This window comes from Puccinia triticina, chromosome 17A, assembly GCF_026914185.1.
Source record: "Puccinia triticina chromosome 17A, complete sequence".
NCBI lineage: Eukaryota > Fungi > Basidiomycota > Pucciniomycetes > Pucciniales > Pucciniaceae > Puccinia > Puccinia triticina.
Window position 1 is genome coordinate 1,097,431 of NC_070574.1, and position 20,101 is coordinate 1,117,531.

The 20,101-nt window shown below is 46.9% G+C and overlaps 1 protein-coding gene across 1 annotated transcript; it reads left to right on the top strand.

Annotated features, from left to right (window-relative positions):
• Positions 1-16,130: 16,130 nt before the first annotated feature.
• On the top strand, positions 16,131-18,362 carry PtA15_17A95 (uncharacterized protein; the record flags this gene model as incomplete). The annotated part of the gene is made up of 10 exons (XM_053164602.1): positions 16,131-16,663; positions 16,747-16,859; positions 16,929-16,991; positions 17,060-17,102; positions 17,186-17,282; positions 17,366-17,463; positions 17,548-17,758; positions 17,841-17,920; positions 18,008-18,162; positions 18,256-18,362. The coding sequence occupies 10 exons, from the start codon at positions 16,131-16,133 to the stop codon at positions 18,360-18,362; spliced, it is 1,500 nt and encodes a 499-aa protein (XP_053028169.1).
• Between the last annotated feature and the right edge of the window lie 1,739 nt (positions 18,363-20,101).

A 20,101-nucleotide genomic window follows, 5' to 3' on the forward strand; every position in this document is an offset into this window, starting at 1 on the left:
AGAAAGAAAGAAAGAAATCAAGCAGGATAAGAAAGAAGAGGAGTACTAGGTTATTCTAGTGGGAATGCACGTCCACTGGCAATGCTACTCTTCAGAAGAGTGCTGCTAATCTGTGCTAGAAAGAGCTACAGCTTCCTCTCAGGAGGGTATCTGGATTAGATAAGTTTAATCCAGCCACAGTTTTTTAGCTTCCTTCTGGATAGTCAAGGTTCTTAATGGGAAACCTGAGGGACAGCCCTATAACTTAGATTTGAGGCAAAGGCCAAATGATAATAAGGGACAGCCCTGTGATCAAGTGGGAGGCAAAGGCCTGTAGACGTGGAGGGACAGCCCTGTGATCAAGGAAGAAGCAAAACCAGAAGAAGGAGCAGCTCAAGCAAGACACAGAGTGGTACCTCTGAGATAAACAAGGTTCAGTGAAAGAGGTTACTTACTGTCAATATCCTAGGCGCCTGTGACGGTAGGTATACTGGGAGTATAGTAGGCTCTTTGGTGGTGATCCTGGGGTTATCTGGGTGGTGGTTCTGGTGTGCTGAAGTCTGTAGATCCGCCTCAGGCAAGGGGGATCCTGACTACGAAAATTTTCACAGTTTTCTTATGTAATTTACATATGTACATGTGGTTTGGCGCGCCTGGTAGCGCTGACACGTCACAACTGCGCAAGCGCGCCACAACTCAATAACTCAGGGAAGGAGTATAGTTACAATGAATTGATAAGTTGTAACTAGGGTTAAAATTGCATGAGGAAACAGAATATGAAGTCAAAACAAGGTTATCTCTTAAGATGAAAAAGATATAAAGCAATTTATATGTAACAAAGGTAGAACAGGCAGCTTTTAGGTCAGCTGTGATGACTCTAAGGCTGACAGCGAGCTACACTTGTCAAATACATGTAAGTGACATTGCCCAAGACATGTAAGTGACATTGGCAAAGACATGTAAGTGACATGTGTCACAGATCCAATGATTTTGAGAGATCCTCTCCATCTAGGATATTCTAGATAATCTACCGCCCCATCTGAGCTTGAGCATAATAAACAGATTGACACCGCTAACTAACCGCCCCACTTGAGCTCGCAAGATATAAACGGACAGAAAGCAACAACCCCATCACAAATCAAATGATCATCAAGAGATACTGACTGCCCAAGTCCGTAAAAGATATTTGATTGAAGTAATATCCCCATCAAATCAGGAGATAGCAAATATATTTAAAGAGGTCTGTTTGACCTCATTTTTCTCTCTCCTCAGCTTAGACACACCAAACAATCAACTGGCCACTTTATCGAATCAAACTCTTATCCAAAACCAATCAATTCAATTTTCAGTAAAACGTTTGTCTAAAGCCTTCGTCACCGTCCTCATCTTCGAAGATTTTTGCGATAATTGATAGGTTACTAATAGTAAGTAAAATACCCTTCACATTATCGCCTCTTTTATTCTTTCTGTAAGCCTGGGATCAAAACCAAACCTGTTATCAGGCCCCTGGCACCTATTCTCAGAGGGATCAAACCATCCCCAATACGTTGGGCCCCTCCTTTTTCTTCTTTATATTTATTTCTTTGAAATAAATAAACAAAAATATCCAAAAAAAACCCCTAAAAATTGTATATTCTCACCCGGTGTAGCTAGAAGAACTCCGTTCTTGGCATCACCAAGGCCGAAATATTGAAATCAAACACTTCTATGCTCTGCTATTTGATTGACCAAAATAACCTCTTGCTCTTTGTTTAGATCCTGGTGGTGATACTCTCAGACATTTGGTTACATTTTCTCTTTTTTCATAGGTTCATTTTTTGATTGATTTATTGCATCCTTCATATACTTCCTGTGATTTTGCAACCCCAATCTTAATTATTTTTCTTTTTTGATATTTGACAACCTGTATCATTTTTCACCTCTTGCAAAAATATATGGGAACAATAATCAAGAAACCCCAATTTTTGCAACAAACAGCCAGAAGTTACATATTCACATCCTTGGAGAGCTAATCTTCATGCATGACAATAAGCAAACTGGTGCACAGACTTTGATAAGGCCTTTAGATCAAGGCGATCAGCCTCGAAACACAACATTGCTTTTAGAAGAAAAGAATAACAACGACTAGTCAAACATGTCTCCATCCCCCGCCCCAGATCCACCACCCCCACCTATCGGACTCTTCCAGGAGACGCCCCTCCAAGCAATCATTCAGCAAACCAGATACTTACTACAATATCTCAAAGAGGCTGCTTCAAGTAAAAACCCGACTCAGAGTCTGAATTTTGACCAAATCTTTCATGTCCTAAGCAATGTCAGTGATGTTCACTCCAACCTTGAAAAGCTGAACATCCTCGATAAGAACATGAAGGAAACTGTCATTTACCCAAGCAGCAATCTCAAATCCGAACCCCAAATCCTGGACAAGATACTCAAGCGGTTAGATCGGATAGAACGGCAATCGGCGATTCTGGCCCCTCCGCCACCGGCAACCTGGGCTGCAGTTGCCCACGGTAGCAAGAAGAAACCAAATTCACCAAAAGAACAACCTCATCCAGTACCGACAAATGCAGAAATAAACAAATTTAAGAAAGCTAGCGTTGTAATACACACACCGCCAGGATTTACAGCGATGGGCGCAATGTCAGCTCCGGAAATCACGTCAAAAATCAACAACGTATTCCCATCAATCAATGCAACGGTCAAATCACAAATTATTGAAGCATCTGGCATTGCTCTACTCCCGTCTAAAGATTTAAAAATTTATGTTAATACCAGAGAACAAGCCCGTTGGCTACTTACAAACAAACACACGTGGACAGAACTTGTTGACTCCAAACTCAAGAATTTTCCAAGCCGATTCCCGGTGATCCTCCATGCAATACCGACAAACTTTGGTCTGGCAAATCAAGCTCATTTACACGAACTGGGAAAACAAAACGGAATAGACCCGTCTTTGATACAATCGGCCCGGTGGTTGGGTGATCCAGTTAGAAACAGAAAGAAGAATGGCTCACTAGTTCTCCAACTGCTCAACAAAGAGATTGCACTCAAGGTAGAGAAGACTGGATTATTCCTTCAAAATGAACTTTACCAAGGCGCATATTACATTTGATCGATACCTCAATGCTTTTGGTGCTGGAAGCTAGGACACACGGCTCAATGGTGCAAAAACTCTCTTCTTTGCAACAAGTGCACCGGTAATCACAATTCAAAAACTTGCAACACACCTCAAACTGAATCAACCAAGTGCTGCATGTGCATCACGCGGGATAAACTAACTTCGAAGAATACAGTCAACACTCTGGACAAAAAATACGCTCACCCCCCATGGTCTCAATCCTGCCCATCAATGAAACAAGATATCCAATGCCGCAAGCGACGATGCTGGAATGCCTAGTCCAAATTCTTCCTTTTTTTCCTTTTTTCTCTCTGCCAGCTTGATTTATAACTCCTATCCAACCAAAACCCGGCATTTTGTACAACTTTGATCTTATTTTTATTGGCAATTAAATGCCCTTTTTTTGTACAGAAAGCGGATCTACACTACAGTGCGCAATGTCAAATTAAGTCTGCACTTAAAAAAAAAAAAAAAAAAAAAGGCCTTTAACAGAAGTCCACTGTCAAGAAACTGGCTGAGATCCCAGGGTTGTGGCAGGGGCAGGTCGTCGACAGGCTGCCCTTTTTCAAACAAATCTCTCAGCGACTCTCCAGGTTGTGAGATTATTCTTTTTGGGCAGCCAGGAGCGGCCCGTCAGCAATCAGCTGTTGAGCCACCCGTCATGTGATCAGTGCGTGGGATCATGTACTCGCACCTCTGCCGTGGGAGGCCGTGAGAGGCCAGGCATGAGACACTCGGCGCACAGCAAAAACATCTGCCAAGCGAGGCTGGAGCAGATGTTGCGCTGCAGCCCAAGTTCAAAGGCACTGCATCTGCCAAATCGGCCAAAGATCAATTTATGGTTTGGCAGGTAGAATACGAGTATAGAGTGTAGCATCCTCAAGATGGGCTGACCCAATTTTTTGCAAAGTCATTTCTTGTCAAAAAAAAACCTCTTCTATTTTTTTTTGGGTCAGCCTAAATGCACTCCAAAAAAATCCCAAAAGCACTCCAAAAGTGAGTGTATGGAGTGTGCACTCCAATGATTGTTGGAGTACAGACTAGAGTACTCCAACTCAATTGGAGTGCAGAACCGGGGACTCAAGAATCTTTGGAGTGCACCACAAAGAACTCCAGTGGCCAGGAAATGTAATGAGTGCCCTGAGTCTCACTCCATCAGATTGGAGTGCATTCCCCCAGCACTCCATTCCTGATATTTCTCCTCCTCAAAAGGGGAGTGCAGTACTGTGCACTCCAGCCAGAGCTGGAGTGCCTACAACTTCAACCGGGCTATGTACAAACACACCCCACTTGATCCTCCTGATATCCATGACCGGTACAGACCGGCATTGAGCGGATTAACATCTCCTCTCAATGACCGGTCTGTACTGGACCGCCGGTCATTGAGGGAAATCACACCTCTCGATGACCGGTCTGTGCCGGTCACCAAGGGGACTCACACCTCTTGATGACCGGCGCGGACCGGTCACACCTCCCGATTGATAAAATTTGGCTAATAAAAACAGGAACTAAGATCAAGGATGAGAACAATAGACACCAGAACCGACAATATAAACTAGGACTTCCAGGCTGTAAACAGCTGGCCTAGACTGAGGACCTCAACGAACAGACCGCGGACACGACGATGGAAAAAGTTGAGTTGTCGCGGTTGAAGAGTGGTGGTCGAGATGAGGAAGGGAAAGATTGCCGGACGGTCAACAGGGTCCTAAGAGGACGGTCAACTGCTCTAAGAATGGAGTATGAGCACGCGCGGCTCTCTTGACGTCATTGCGCACTTGTTACGCATCGCACGTCCCGGGCGCACCGTGAACGTAAACCGTAAAGGACAGCAGGAAGAGACTAGAATCCAACACCAATGACCGGCACAGACCGGTTATCAAGGGGACTCACACCTCGATGATTGGTCACCACCGGTCATCGAGGCTAATAACACCTCCTCTCGATGACCGGTCATCACCAGTCATGGAGAGGGCTCACACCTCTTGATGATCGGTCAATCCGGTCATCAAGGGTAACAACACCTCTTGATGACCAGTCATCACCGGCGATCGAGGTGAGTCCCATCTCTCGATGACCGGTCATCACCGGTCATGGAGAGGGCTCACACCTCTTGATGATCGGTCAGTCCGGTCATCAAGGGTAACAACACCTCTCGATGACCAGTCATCACCGGCCATCGAGGTGAGTCCCATCTCTTGATGACCGGTCAGACCGGTCATCAAGGGTAATAACACCTCTCGATGACCGGTGATGACCGGTCATTGAGGTGAGTCATATTCCTCGATGACCGGTAAGACCGGTCATCGAGGGGACTCACACCTCTCAATGACCGGTCAGACCATCGAGAGTAGCACCTCCTCTTGATGACCGGTCATCACCACTCATGAAGAGGGCTCACACCTCTCGATGACCGGTCTGACCGGTCATCAAGGAATGTGACTCACCTCGATGACCGGTCATCACCGGTCATCGAGAGGTGTTATTACCCTTGATGACCGGTCTGACCGGTCATCAAGAGATGGGACTCACCTCGATCGCCAGTGATGACTGGTCATAGAGAGGTGTTGTTACCCTCGATGACCGGATTGACCGATCATCAAGAGGTGTGAGCCCTCTCCATGACCGGTGATGACCGGTCATCGAGAGGAGGTGTTATTAGCCTTGATGACCGGTGGTGACCAATCATCGAGGTGTGAGTCCCCTCGATGACCGGTCTGACCGGTCATCGAGGAATGTGACTCACCTCGATGACCGGTCATCACCGGTCATCGAGAGGTGTGAGATGGTTTGAGTCCTCTCGATGACCGGTGGTGACCGGTCATCGAGAGGTGTGAGTCCTCTTGATGACCGGTGGTGACCGGTCATTGAGAGGAGTAACATCTCCTCTCAATGACCGGTCAGACCGACCAGTCATCGAGAGTAGCACCTCCCCTCGATGACTGGTACACACCGGTCATCAAGAGGTGTTATTACCCTCGATGACCGGTCTGACCGGTCATCAAGAAATGTGACTCACCTCGATGACCGGTGATGACCGGTCATCGAGAGGTGTGAGTCCCCTCGATGACCGGTCTGACCGGTCATTGAGAGGTGTGAGTCCCCTCGATGACTGGTCTGACCGGTCATTGAGGGGTGTGAGTCCTCTTGATGACCGGTGGTGACCGGTCATCGAGAGGTGTGAGTCCTCTCAATGACTGGTGGTGACCGGTCATTGAGAGGTGTGAGTTTTCTCGATGACCGGTGGTGACCGGTCATTGAGAGGTGTGAGTCCTCTCGATGACCGGTGGTGACCGGTCATTGAGAGGTGTGACTCCTCTTGATGACCGGTGGTGACCGGTCATCGAGAGGTGTGAGTCCTCTCGATGACCGGTCTGTGCCGGTCATCAATGACCGGTCTGTGCCGGTCATCAATGACCGGTCCGCGCCGGTCATTGAGAGGTGGGAGTCCCCTCGATGACCGGTAAAGACCGGTCATCAAGAGTAGCACCTCCCCTCGATGACCGGTACACACTGGTCATCGAGAGGTGTGACTGATGACCGGTCCGCGCTGGTCATCAAGAGGTATGAGTCCTCTGGATGACCGGTCGTGTACCCCTTGATGACCGGTCCAGACCAGTCATCGAGAGGTGTGATTGTGGGCACTCCAATAAAAAGGAGACATTGGAGTGCACCCCAATGCACTCCATTTGGTATTTGCCAGTTGGAGTGCAAAGCCAAAATCCTCCACTGAAAAGGTGGAGTGCTTCGGCTTGCACTCCATTTTTTTTGGAGTGCATCTAGCTGCACTCCCCTATTTTGGTCAATTTTGGAGTATCCAGTTGTGTACTCCAATAAACATGGAGTGCCCATCTGGGGACTCCATGTTTTTGGAGTACAAAATCAAGGCACTTCAACTTTTTTGGAGTGCTGGCCCCCCAAAGCCAAAAATTTGGAGTGCATGAAGTAAAAGTTTGGAGTGCATTTAGGCTGAACCTTTTTTTTGTCGAGCTCTCACATGAAATAATAACCTCTGAGGCAAATAGGAAATGCAACGCTGAGGGAGGCCTCAACGGCAAGCCGGCAGCAAAACGCGGTCATCCTGAACCGGGTGAGCCTTGGCGGGACAGCTTCCGGGTTGATTTGACAGCCCTGTGAGCTCAAGTCTCCAGTATCAGATGTGTCAGAAAAAAGACTGACCATCGCGAGACGCCGACGACGTGCTGCCCTGCATTCACACGGCAGCCCAAAAGTGTGTCTTATGTCGTCGGGTTGTCGCTATGAGGGAGCCCAGGACGAGGTCGGCTACCGGGCGGCTGATAGGCAGCGCGATTTGAGTCGAGCCACCGGGTCGCCACCAGGCAACTGACCGGCAGGCTTGCGGCGGATTGACCAAGGTGGTTGCCTGTCGTCAAGAGGTACGGCAGCCTGACGGTGTGGAACTACTCAAAGGGGAGAATAGAGCTTGGAAGGGAAATGGATAGCAACACTAGTAATAATGTAAGCTATGCAAGGGTGCTGATGAGGCTACCTTCCTGACTAATGCTGAGGGGATGAGAGTAACACTAATAAAAAGAAGAAAAGGTGTGGCTGATTTCTACTTGATCTTAGGAGCTAGTACTATGAGCTGACTACTGACTACTGAGGGTGTGAGGGTTGGAGCAATGGTTGAAGGGGGGAATGCAATGGCAAGGTTCAATAGCAATGGGTTCAGGAGCAACTGTACTGATATCAATGGGTGATGAGTAATTTCTAATTATAATTTCTGTATCTAGAATTCTGCATATAGTTCTCTGCATAAGGTACAAGTGAGGAGGGAAGGACAGTTCTTATATGAAAAGAGGGATGAGCACAGACAGTGGGGGCATTCTGGCTATGGGAATAAAGGAATGTACAAATGGGAAGGTGATGTGAACATAGTAACAGTATGTAATGATGAGCAATGCTGAAAGGGGAATGCTGGTTATGGGAATAAAAGAATTTACTAATGGGGAAGAGTGATGAGAACATAGTAACTACTTGTAATGATGAGCACTGCTGAAAGAGGTAAGCACAGACCCAATGATGTAATGTGTACAATAGGCATAGTACATAATGAGAAATGTATGTAAAGGGTTTAGTATGTGAGAATAAATATGTAAAAGGAATGTACTGTAATGATTCAAGTAGGTTACTAATGAAATGAGTATTGTAACTAATGAAGACTTTAGGTTGTCTGTAAGTCTTATATCCTCTATAACTACTGAACCATTGAAGATAAGGGGGTACTATGTATGAGTGACTATAGGTAAAATCTGGCATAGAATCTGAATATGCAATAATAGTGAGGTATTTGTGAAGGGTTATGGGGAGATGGGAAATGTAATGAGGAATATATGTCAAGAAAAGCAATAAAATACTACTTATGGTTTGGAATGGAGCACCACAACGGTTGGAGATCCCAACAACGTGCTTCCCTGAATTCGCACGGCAGCCTGACAGGATGGACACCCTGACGCCGTGCTGCCGTGCATTCACATGGTAGGCCGACGTGTGTCCCTTTCTTGTCGGGTTGTTGGTCCGAGGGAGCCAAAATCGCTCTTGTGGTGTATACCCACACCCTCTCTATGTCTGTCTGTGCCATTGAGACTGTATGCCCTCTCGGTGTCCAGCACAGACCGGACATCGAGAGGGCATATGCACATACACCCTCCCAATTTCCGCTCTGTGCCGGACATCGAGAGGGTATATCCACCCTTGATGACTGGCCTGTGTTGGTCATCAAGAGGTTACACCACCCTCAAAGTCGGCATAGACCGGCTAGAGGGTTGAATCGTAGGCAGTACCCGTGATACCCGCCCTACGGGTGCCGTGTCCGATTCCGGGTATCTGAATATGCCCAAAATGACCGCAGGTACTCGTACCCGCCACGGGTACTCGGGTCCACTCGGCGATCTCTATTTCTCTTCTCTTTGGGCTAAAGAGCACTGGAGATTTAATATTCCAAATCTTATCATGTGTGAGATTGGAGGACTTCCCTTTGATTTACACGGCCATGTAAAGTCAGATCTGGCACTTGTAAAGCCAGATCTGACTCACCTTGTAATTTTTAGCTTTAGAAGCTTTTCCGCAGGCTTGAGATGCCAGAATACCTGCCAGATTTACAACCTCAGGTATTCCAGCAGCTCGGGCCTCATCCCTCATTGTTAAACCAGTCATCGAGAGTACACAACCCTCTCAATGGCCGGTATAGACCGGTCATCAAGAGTACACAACCCTCTCAATGGCCGGTATAGACCCGTCATCGAGAGGACCCGGCCCACTCAATGACCGGCCTGTACCTCGAGAGGACACATCCCTCTTGATGGCCGGTACAGACCGGTCATCAAGAGTACAGACCCCTCTCGATGGCCGGTACGGACCGGTCATTGAGAGGGTACAGTGTCCTCTCAATGCCCGGTACAGAGGTGTCCTCTGTACCAGTCATCGAGAGGACACATGCCTCTCGATGACCGGTGGGTAGGACATTGAGAGGACACAACGCCGGTCATCGAGAGGACTCAAGCCTCTCGATGGCCGGTACAGATGTACCCCCTCAATGATCGGTCTGTACCGGCCATTGAGATGGTTGTGTCCTCTCGATGACCGGCACAGATCTGCCAGAGGGTGGTGCCCTCTCTCTCAATGGCCGGTCTGTACCGGCCATTGAGAGGGATGTGTCCTCTCGAGGTACAGGCCGGTCATTGAGTGGGCTGTGTCCTCTCAATGACCGGTCTATACCGGCCATCGAGAGTACGCAACCCTCTAGATGCCCGGTTCTATACCGGCCATCAAGAGGGTTGTGTACTCTCGATGGCCGGTCTCGACCGGGCATCTAGAGGGCTGCGTACTCTCGATGGCCGGTCTATACCGGGCATCGAGAGGTTTGAATCCTCTTGATGGCCGGTCTATACCGGGTATCAAGAGGGTTGAATCCTCTCGATGACCGGTACAGACCAGGCATCAAGGTTGCGTACTCTCGATGGCCGGTCTGTACCGGGCATCGGGAGGGTTGAGTCCCCTCGACAATCGGTCTGTACCGGCCATCGAGAGGGTTGGGTACTCTGGATGGCCGGTACAGACCAGCTATCAGGAGGTTTGTGTACTCTCAATGATTGGTCTGTACCGGCCATTGAGAGGGATTTTCTGGTTTGATCTAGCCGCTGAAAAGTGCGTGTAAAACCAGGGTGTAAAAATCTGGCTTTACAAGTGCCAAATCTGACTTTACACGGCCGTGTAAATCGAAGGGAAGTCCTCCATTGTCTGTTATTATTGCAACATCTAAAGTGATTTTTTTGTGCAATTTCCCTGGAATAGTGAGGCGCTAGGTGGTGGGTGGTTTGAGAGAGTGTGCATGTTGCCATACACCCACCCAGCCACACCAATATCACAGGAGGGAGCAAAAACAAAAGTGGAGAGATAAATGGTGATAAATGGCCAGATTAGGTAACTATGCAGGCCACTGAAGACTGTGGATGCAGAAAAACTTGCAACCATCCATTGAAAACAAATGGGCCCTCACCAGATTGCAATTTGGATGAAGGCTTTCATTTTCACCCAAATGTGTGTTTTTATTTTTGGGGTTTCCTGGATGATTCCCAAATGGCCTGATAACCCCCTGCAGCGGCGAAGCCGCCTTGGCCTCTAGTGTGTACTATGTTCTTAACTTCATGGCATAAATCTAAAATTTATGTTTCAAAGGAACATGTTACTGTCAACTAGACATAGCTATACCCTTAACTACTGCCAATCCCATCTTCACCACAGGGCAAGACATACACACAAATTTGAGCAATAAAATGTTAAATTATCCCTTTTACTCTTTGTTTTAATCAATCTCTATTTTCAATGCACATATATAATGAAAAAACCCAAAATAAGCTCTCCTCTTGGTGTTCACTGTGATATTGGTATTGCACCACCATTACCAGTAAAAATAATGGTAAAAGCCAAATGCCATTATTGAGTTGCTTTACAGGTTAATGTAGCAGTAACACCCCCCATTGCTAATGGTATTTGAGGGCACAGATAGACCCACTGGATAATTATCTGGAAAAGGGTGTTGATTTCAGTTGGCAAATTCAATTTTTTCTTGCAAGCTTTTGTTAAATATTGCTCCCCACCAAATTCTGCATGATCTGTTGATATATTTCTAACACATTTGTGCAAGTCAAATTCTACATCTACAACTGCAATCTTTCATATTTCCTGCTTATGGAGAATTTTCAATTCCCTGGTTTACATACACCTGCAGCGGCAAAGCCGCCTTGGCCTCTACTCGGATTTTAAGCAACATAAAACTCATGAGACTACAGAAGAAATCTGAAAAACAATTTGATGGATAAACAATTATCAGAGCTTTATATTTAGATGCATGTTCACCTTCTTCCTTGCACTTTTTTGCTGATGGAATAATATAATATTTTGAAAACATGACAAAAACCATTGAAATTATCCTGCATTTATAAGGCAATTTTATTGAAAAATAAATGCAATACAAAATTATCAGATTGGCAGGATGCATGGATTTGAAATGAATAGCATAGATTATGGACTGGCCTTCAATCACATGATCATGTATCATTGCAGCAAAAAAAATATTAAGCCACACAAATATAAAAGTCAGAACCGTAAAACGGGATTGTTTGAATTTTTCATTTTCCAATTCTTTAGAATGGGAGGGCACTTTCTTTTCTAAAATAATTATACGGTCATGGTATTGAGTTAATTGGAATGGTGGAAATTCCATGTTATGATGTGGAGCATTTCCCAGTGGAACATGGTGATGGGAAGAATTGGAAGTCTCAGCCTTGAAGAAGGAAGCTGCAAATACACATTTGAGTAAAATAAATCCAAGAGCTAATATTTGTAACTTCATGATAGTTATAGCTTGTAGGTACAGGTTTATTTAGCCTTTGAGTGAATTTTAGTCAAAAGAATGAATTAATCTTTCTTTTTTATTTGTTCTTTTTTTGTGAGAGGATTTCAAACAACTCAGAAAACTATTGAAAATGGGGTTCCAATACTAAAAAGCAACTATACAATGGGGAAGAGGATGAAGAGCTGAGATATCAGGATATGGCAAGAATGAGATTGAAACTCCCCCAGAGGGAAGAATAAGATTGCAACACATGTAGAATATATATACAAGTATGGTTATGTACTTGGGTTGGTGAGAAGAAATATGTAAACCCACAATGAAACTATGTAATAAGATGTAATGTGAATCAATGAAAATATGTAAAACAGTGATAATAATATAAAACCTAGAATGACCTATCATGACAGAGGAAACCCAGGAATTATTTAATCAAGGGTATTTCTTGCTCATTCAGAAAGTGGGAAAGACAGTATTTCTGGTATCCCTTTTTTCCCTGAGATACAAATTGATCATTCACTATGCTTGGCAAGCTTGAACTATCCTTTTTTGATTTGGTCAGAGCAGTATCTCATTGTATAATTATGTAATCCTTTTTACATAAGCCAAAATTTCAGCTCCTGATTTTATACAGTTGAACTAGACAAAAAATCACTTGTCTCAACAACAATCAAATTTGAATATTAGATTTTTGCAATGTTTCAAGTGTGGGTCATTTTTCAGGCTGAAATCTGTATGCATTTTTTACAGTGGACCTGGAAAAACACAAGCTTAAATAATCCACTTGTGGTGAGAGATTCTGACTTGAGCAGCGGCCCAGTCTTACCAGGAGGCTTACTGTTAACAAACAAGGCATTGGCTACTTGTGGTACAATGTGCGGTGGCAAGTGCTTGTTGCAAAAGCACCAGAGTGCTTATTTAAAGGAGGGCAACTCACAAAGTTTTGTCCCCCCAGGGGATCCAGTTTTGTCCTACCCTCTCCCTGGGAGCCCCCTAACCACTTGATTAGACCCTTCCTGGACTAATTCAAAAACCAACCCTTAGACGACCAAAAATTTGCTGGATTTTCAGTAGGAGTGGTAGCGCGATACCTCATTTTTCCTTGGCTGGAGGAGATCCATGTCAGGGATGTCTTGATCAGTCTGACATCCAGAGGCTTCCATTCCAATGTATTTCCCCTGGTTTGCAAGGTCGTTGAAATGTTGGACTTGGGCTATGAATCACTGTGTTCTTGGCGGCCTGATGAAACCCTTGGAGTTGCCCTTCTGGAACCCACACGGCTATATGCCCAGCAGCTACTGCCAGTTCTGAAATCTGAAGATTGCTTGATCAAGGGACTCAGTCACATTACAGGCAGTGTGATTCTGGAAAAGGTCCCCTGGGTCTTGCCGGCAGGACTGGTATGTGAATTCAATGCTGGGTCCTTCCCGCTTCAGGCTCTGTTCAACTTGGTCATGGATCAGTGGAACATAAATCCGCTCAAGATTTGCCACACATTCAACTGTGCAATTGGAATGGTTCACATGGTCTCAAAAGTCATTTCTCTCTTGGAATCTCATGACTAGAGTCTAGAGATGGCCCCAACAAACACGTCACGGGTACCTGCTATCCGCTGGCGGGTAACCGCCAGCGTGTGCGTGTTCAGGTGCGGATGCTGGGTTGCTGGGAGAAGTTGAGCGGGTACCTGCTCTTTTTTAGGCATGTGGCGGCTGCCACAAAGACCGGAAGGACTGGGAAGGCATTCCTTCCGGTCAAAGAGTTTACAAAACCTCTTTGGCCGGAAGGGATTCCTTCTGGTCGAGGAGGTTCTGCAACCTCTCCAGCTGGAAGTTATTCCTTCCGGTAGAGGAGGTTCTGTAACCTCTTTGACCAGAAGGATTCCTTCCAGTCAAAGAGGCTACAGAAACCCTTTGAATGGAAGGGATTCCTTCTGGCCAAAAAGGTTACAGAACCTCCATGAGTCATGAACCCAGGGCTCAAACACGTGGTTGGGATTCATGAAATTGGCAAATTCACCAACCAGCCGGGTGCCAAAATGAAAAGATTGGAATCCTGGGAGTAAAAGCAGAATTTTTCTTCTGTGCAATTTATCTACACTAGAGTTTAAAGCAGCTACGCCGCTGCAGGGGGTACTGTAGAAATACAGACCCAGACCCAGACCCGCAGCAACCACCAAGGAAGCTCGCGAAGTTAAGCCAAAGCCCAGACCCAGCTGCTCAAAAAGGTAAGCCCTTCGCAGCCCAAAGACCAAAGTCCTAACCCAGGTTGAAGCTAACTTGTATCGCCACGACGATCACAGTAGCAAAACTATTGGTCATCGTAAAGCCAAACAGACAAACAGGACCCAGAACCCTGTAAGTCCAAGAGATTGAACCACATTGCTTTAGCCGCAAGGCTGACAAAGTTCTGTTCTGTAATAGAACTCTTGCGGAACGTCTTGGAAACCAGACTCAGACACAAGAAGACCTGTTATACAGAATCACGGAAGTGACAGCAAACCCTGAGTACCAAAGCAGCACAGACCAAGAAAAGAAACACAACAACACAGAGCTTGTGGCTGACACTAACAAACGTTGTTCAATGTGCAGCCCTAGAAGCCACAGAAATACTCCAGCAAGACAAAACAAAGCCGCTGCGATAGCAAGTGTATGCTTGTAAGTCACAGAGAGTGTATCCACCTAGAAAGCAGACAGGACGCTGATGGCAAGGAGATCATGGTTGATCCGGGTTATAGATTCCCTTTCCTCCGGCAAACAACCTAGCAAGGCAACCCGGCATCACCATCTCTCTCTTGTCCAAGCTCCCCAAATGACCTCACCAGACCCCCAGCGCCAGGCTCAACTTAGCCTGCTTTCAGGTGCTTAGAAACTGAATCTCCATTCTTGTTTCTGTACTCTCTCAAGTTGTACTTAGAATCTAATACAAAATATATATTATTTCAGTTGTTCCAAAATTTTCAGATTTACAGTCTTGGAACGCTCAACCGGACCACCTCAAGCAGCAGCTGAAAGCAGACTAAGATGGCCAACACGCGAAACCAAGGGCCAAGCAGCAACTCCAATAAAACTCCCACAATTCAGAAGAGCAACGCATATAGCCTTGATAAAGACCATGCCAACGTTCCCAAATTTGACGGCACAAATTTCCCATTGTGGGAGCAAAAGATTAAGATGCACCTGCGCCCGCCCAAGACATTTAAAAACCTACATCTTGGAGCCAATGGACGAAGAGCCGGACAAGGACAAGCTACAAGGAGCGCTCCGCACGTAGGATTATATAGTTCTTGATGAAGACATTGAATTGCTGTCTAAATTTAAGTTCTGCTATTTTCTTTGACTACAATAAGAGTCATAATTCGCGGGTGGCCGGTTGAATTACACCTGGTGAGAAGTCTGTCTTGGGATAATTGAGGTTTGGTGTGAGGTGGGTGCGACCTTGTGTTGGGCGGTGTTGTGGGGGGTAGTCTAGGCCCTTGGCTGTGGCTGCGGGAGGGGCACAGTCACCTTTATTTGGGGTTGAGGCTGCGGTGCGCGGAGTATTTGGGGAGGCGCGGGGCAACCCTGCAGCAGCGGAGCGGCTTGGCCTCTAGTTACCTACACACTTGGGAAAAGGGGTATGCAAAAAATTAATTAAATCATTTAAAGTTGCTTTTTTGGAATTTTGAATGCATGATAATTCTTTTCAGGATTTTAGATGAATTTTAAGCCTATTTGCGTTGCGTAGAAATGAGTAGAAAAAAACCGGGTACGTACGCGGAACAGGGGGTACGCAAAAACCGGGTAAAGACGCGGAAAGACCGGGTATTTACGTTTATTAACCCCCTAATTTCAATCATCAAGCCAACTGACCAAAATTGGCTGAGGCATTGGTTACTGATACCCCGCAGACACCCCGAACAGCCTCGGCGTGTCCCCGATGTGTTCGGTGATGTGGGGTCTCCCTCGGAAGTTGCGGTTGATGGAAGGAAGAGTCGACCATCTCTTCCTAAAAAGTGGACATATCCACAAGAAAACAAACCAAAACCAGTGGCACTCCCACAGAGATCTTTGAAGGAGCTGCACATCCATCGCGGCTGGAACCTAGACATACACCGGCTGGAGCACCCGCCGCATCTCTTACACACTCCCGGCGTATTGGGACAGCCACATAGCAGTCATAATGGGCCGTCCTCGACGCAACCAACATTCAGGTTCAGCCAGGGTGTATCCCGAGTATTCAGCGAGTCCGGCAGGCTCGTTCGACCGACTGAATCATGGCCATCAGGAGCACGATCAGGATGGTGGAGAGGACGAAGACGAAGAGAGCGGCGGTATGTGGTCGACCTTCCCCCCGCACCACCATTCGCCGCTCCTTGGAAGCCCTTCGGCCGCCGCCTTCTTCCGACGCCTGGATCCGTCATCGAGCACGTACCGGAGCACCGCACGGGGCCGGGCGCGCGGCTTCAAGATCTCGTGTCGCTGGATCAGGATGCCGGCCCTGCTGCTCCTCTGTCTTCTCGCCATCCTCGCCTTCGTCGTCGTCCCCTGGCACCAATCCAGAGCCGGGCTCGATCTCAACCAGCTCAGGGTCTCCGAAAACCATAGCGATGGATTCGCCGTCCACAACATCTCCGCCCCTGACGGATCCATCTATGGTAGCTTCGTCGGGCTCGGCGCTTCCGTTCAGAGCTTGTTCGTCAAAGATCGGCATGGGTACGTTCTGCTCTTAACTCTAGCTCGCGGATTGCGCCCCAAAAACTGAACCTCCCACAATCGGCTTTCGTTTCGATCATCAGCTCCTTTCGAGACATCGTCCTAGGCTACGACAATACTTCGGAGTACCTCCACCATCCGATCAATCCAAGAATGGGCTCCGTTGTTGGACGATATGCAAACCGAATCAAGAACAGTTGAGCTCCGCACATCATCTACTTTTGAAATCTGACTAGATTTACGTCACATATCCTTGCTTTTCCAGGCTCGTTCGCCATCCCTGGACATCCTGATCAGATCTTTCGGACAACTCCAAACGAGCATCAAGGTAGGAGCCAGGCTCTCTTTCATGCGCGAACTCCTACTCACTGGGGAGGGATTCTCGTGTGACTACAGGGCTGAATACTCTACATGGGGGGGATCCAGGATGGGATAGAAGGTTAGTGGGCTTTATTGGTGTTGTTTTGCTCGCATCGGAAGCGTTGCCGAGCGCTGCTCATATCTTTCAGTCCGTCGACCCAGACCATTCCAAGTCGAAGCCAAAAACCTGAGCTACATCTCTTTCTCACTTGTCGATCATGATGGCGAGCAGGGATTTCCACATGAAGTGGTCTCTAAAGTCAGTGCTCTCTTCGTTTCACACCTTCTCAGGAGAAAACCCTACTCACTTGAATATTCTCTCTACTTCAACCCCCTCCGTAGATTGAGTATCAGTTACTTTCCGGCGGTAAATGGAGAATCAAGATGACAGCACAAGCAAATGGACCGACACCAATCATGCTTTCCTCGCATGTTTACTGGTTTGTTTTTTTTATTTTCTTGTGATTGATATCTTGCCAGGCGGTGGTGCTCACGTCTTGATTTGCGCCGGGGGGGGATGGCAGGAATTTGGATGCATATGGCTCGGACGAGTCGGCCCCGAAGCATTTCCTACAACTGAACGCGCCCCAATACATTGCCACCGACCCGATCCTGATCCCGACAGGGAAGCTAGAGTCGGTGAAGAACACGCCGCTGGATTTCCTCGAGCCCACCGAGATCGGTTCGCGCTTGAACGAGACTGCCGGGCTGTGTGGCCAGGACTGCATAGGATACGTCAGTAGCCCCACTCGCCACCCTCGTCCTCCTATCTCATGTCGGCCACCGCAAGTGACGAAGGGTCTGTTTGTTAAGCTAGGACAATGCTTTGGTCTACGATGTCCATCGGCCCTTGGAGGTCCCAGCAATGTCAATGTGGAGTCTTCAGTCGGGGATCAAGTCAGTCCCCACCATTCTTGCCCTTTTTTTTTTTTTTTTGGAAACCTTTCCCACTGACCCTTTCGCCCCCGCTTTCGGGACGCTCAGGATGTCTGTCATCACCGACCAACTAGGCGTCCAAATTTACTCTTGCAATTCAATCGTCCCCAGTGATAAGTCCATCCTTCCCATCCCTCGGAAAAAATCTCAGGCCGGACCGAATGGGATTTATGAAAACTATTCCTGCATCGTAATCGAGCAACGTAGGTTCCCAAGATATCTATTTTTCCTGCTCCTGTAAACCAAGAAAACACTGATAACTGAGATTATCACCGGTCCAACTTTCGTTTAATTAGAGGGGCTCATCGATGCTATTAATCATCCGCAGTGGAACATCGATAGCTTCTATGGGCCCGATAGACCTTATGAGTGGAACGCCATATACGAATTCTCAATTGTCTAAATCATCTCGCTTGATTGTCTCCTTTCAGACCCAAGGCACGTGATCTCATAAGCCAGCATCACTCCAGACTAGAATATGCCACTCTTCCGGTCCGTTGTCGGTCTCTTCAACGACGGCGACGAAGATAGTTCTTGTTTATTGTATAGAGTACATCTTAAGGTGAAGAAAGTCTTATTTTTCGACAAACGTTTGAATAATACATGTATGTATGTCGTATGTTGTCTTGCTCTTCATGGCTCCTTCATCTGTCGTTGTTATGTACTCCCCTCCCCTCACCACACTCTTACACCAACCAGTCTCGTTATTCATGTTGTTCCTCCTTGCCATATCTATATAGGGCCTTACCTAAAAAACCCTGTTTTTCCGCGTAAAAACGCTGTTTGATGACCTGGCGACGTCTACACTGCTGCGGCGTACACGCGGTTTCCCCCGTTACACATGGTTTTTTTATCTAATTTTTCACGGCTTAGTTTTAAGCCTTTTTTGAAATTTTGAATTCATTTCCTACACTTTGAAGGGTGTAGAATTTAATGGTGATATGTAACCATTTTTTACTAAATTACTCCCATGAAAAGTTAATTTTGGAGCCCACCTAGTTTCTTGATTAAATTAATGTGGACTGTTCTGGGTGTTTATTGGGACTTTTTATTATAGTTTTTGTTAGAATTATGCCCCATGCCCAGAAGAGGGTTTATTTCCTTTTTGTTCCTTTTCTTTCCATCAGGGTCCTTTAGCCTCCTAGGCCCCTCTTAGGCCCCTTTTTCTCCATGTATTTCATTCGTCCCCTCATGAAATACAACCCCCACTTAGTTCCAAGCCATTGGTAGTCAGACCTGCTCCATTGGAGACTTCTGCACTGCTGTTCTGAGTCCCTGTGCATCCTGTGCACTTGACCTTCTTCAGCTCACTTCACCTCATTCTCAGGCCTCTGGCCACATTTTCTTCAGTTTTCTACATGAAATTAAAAGGCGCAGAATTTGATAGTAATATGTTTTAACTCAATAATTGCATCAGTAATTTTTTTACGGGGTTACTTTGCGCACGGAGGGAAACTCATTGCACACAAGGATTTCCGTGGCTGTGACGTTGCTTGACATCATGGTCAAGCCCCCCTCCATGCGTGCCCCAATCTGCACACGGTGATTGCAGGGGAGCGAGTGAGGGACAAACAGTTCCCCCCTGTCCACGGAGGCGGTATGAGTGGGCAAGGACCTGGGCGTACCTGACGCAAGGCTAGACACCAAGTCATGCGCATCTGTGATGCACAGCCTCGCGGGTCATATAAGTATGGTCCTCAGTGCTGATGGTTTGACTCCCTCAGCGCTCCTCTTCCCATCATTGCCCATAGCCAGCTCATCTAGAGCCGCTCACCTTTCACAAAAACCACCCACCCACCCTTTTTTGGCTCAGGGTTTGGGTTTACACCCAAATCCCCAAAACCTCTATGTTCTTTGGCATAGAGATGAGGTGCAGGCGCATCCTCTTCTCCTGGTCAAGGTTAAAAAGGGACATTGGCCCTTCCTACCTTTACACCCGCACTTGCTGCGGCTTAACGGCGGCGCCAACAAGTCGCGCAGCAAGTACCAGGCAAAGAGCGGCCGCCACAGTGGACGGGCAGCAACAAAATCATCTGGCCTCAGGCCAGCAACCAGTAAAAATTGGTTATCAAGGTCCTCTCAATGACCACAAACCAGCCATTGGGGGGAATCAACCTTCCAATTCTGCTACAGACCAGTCAT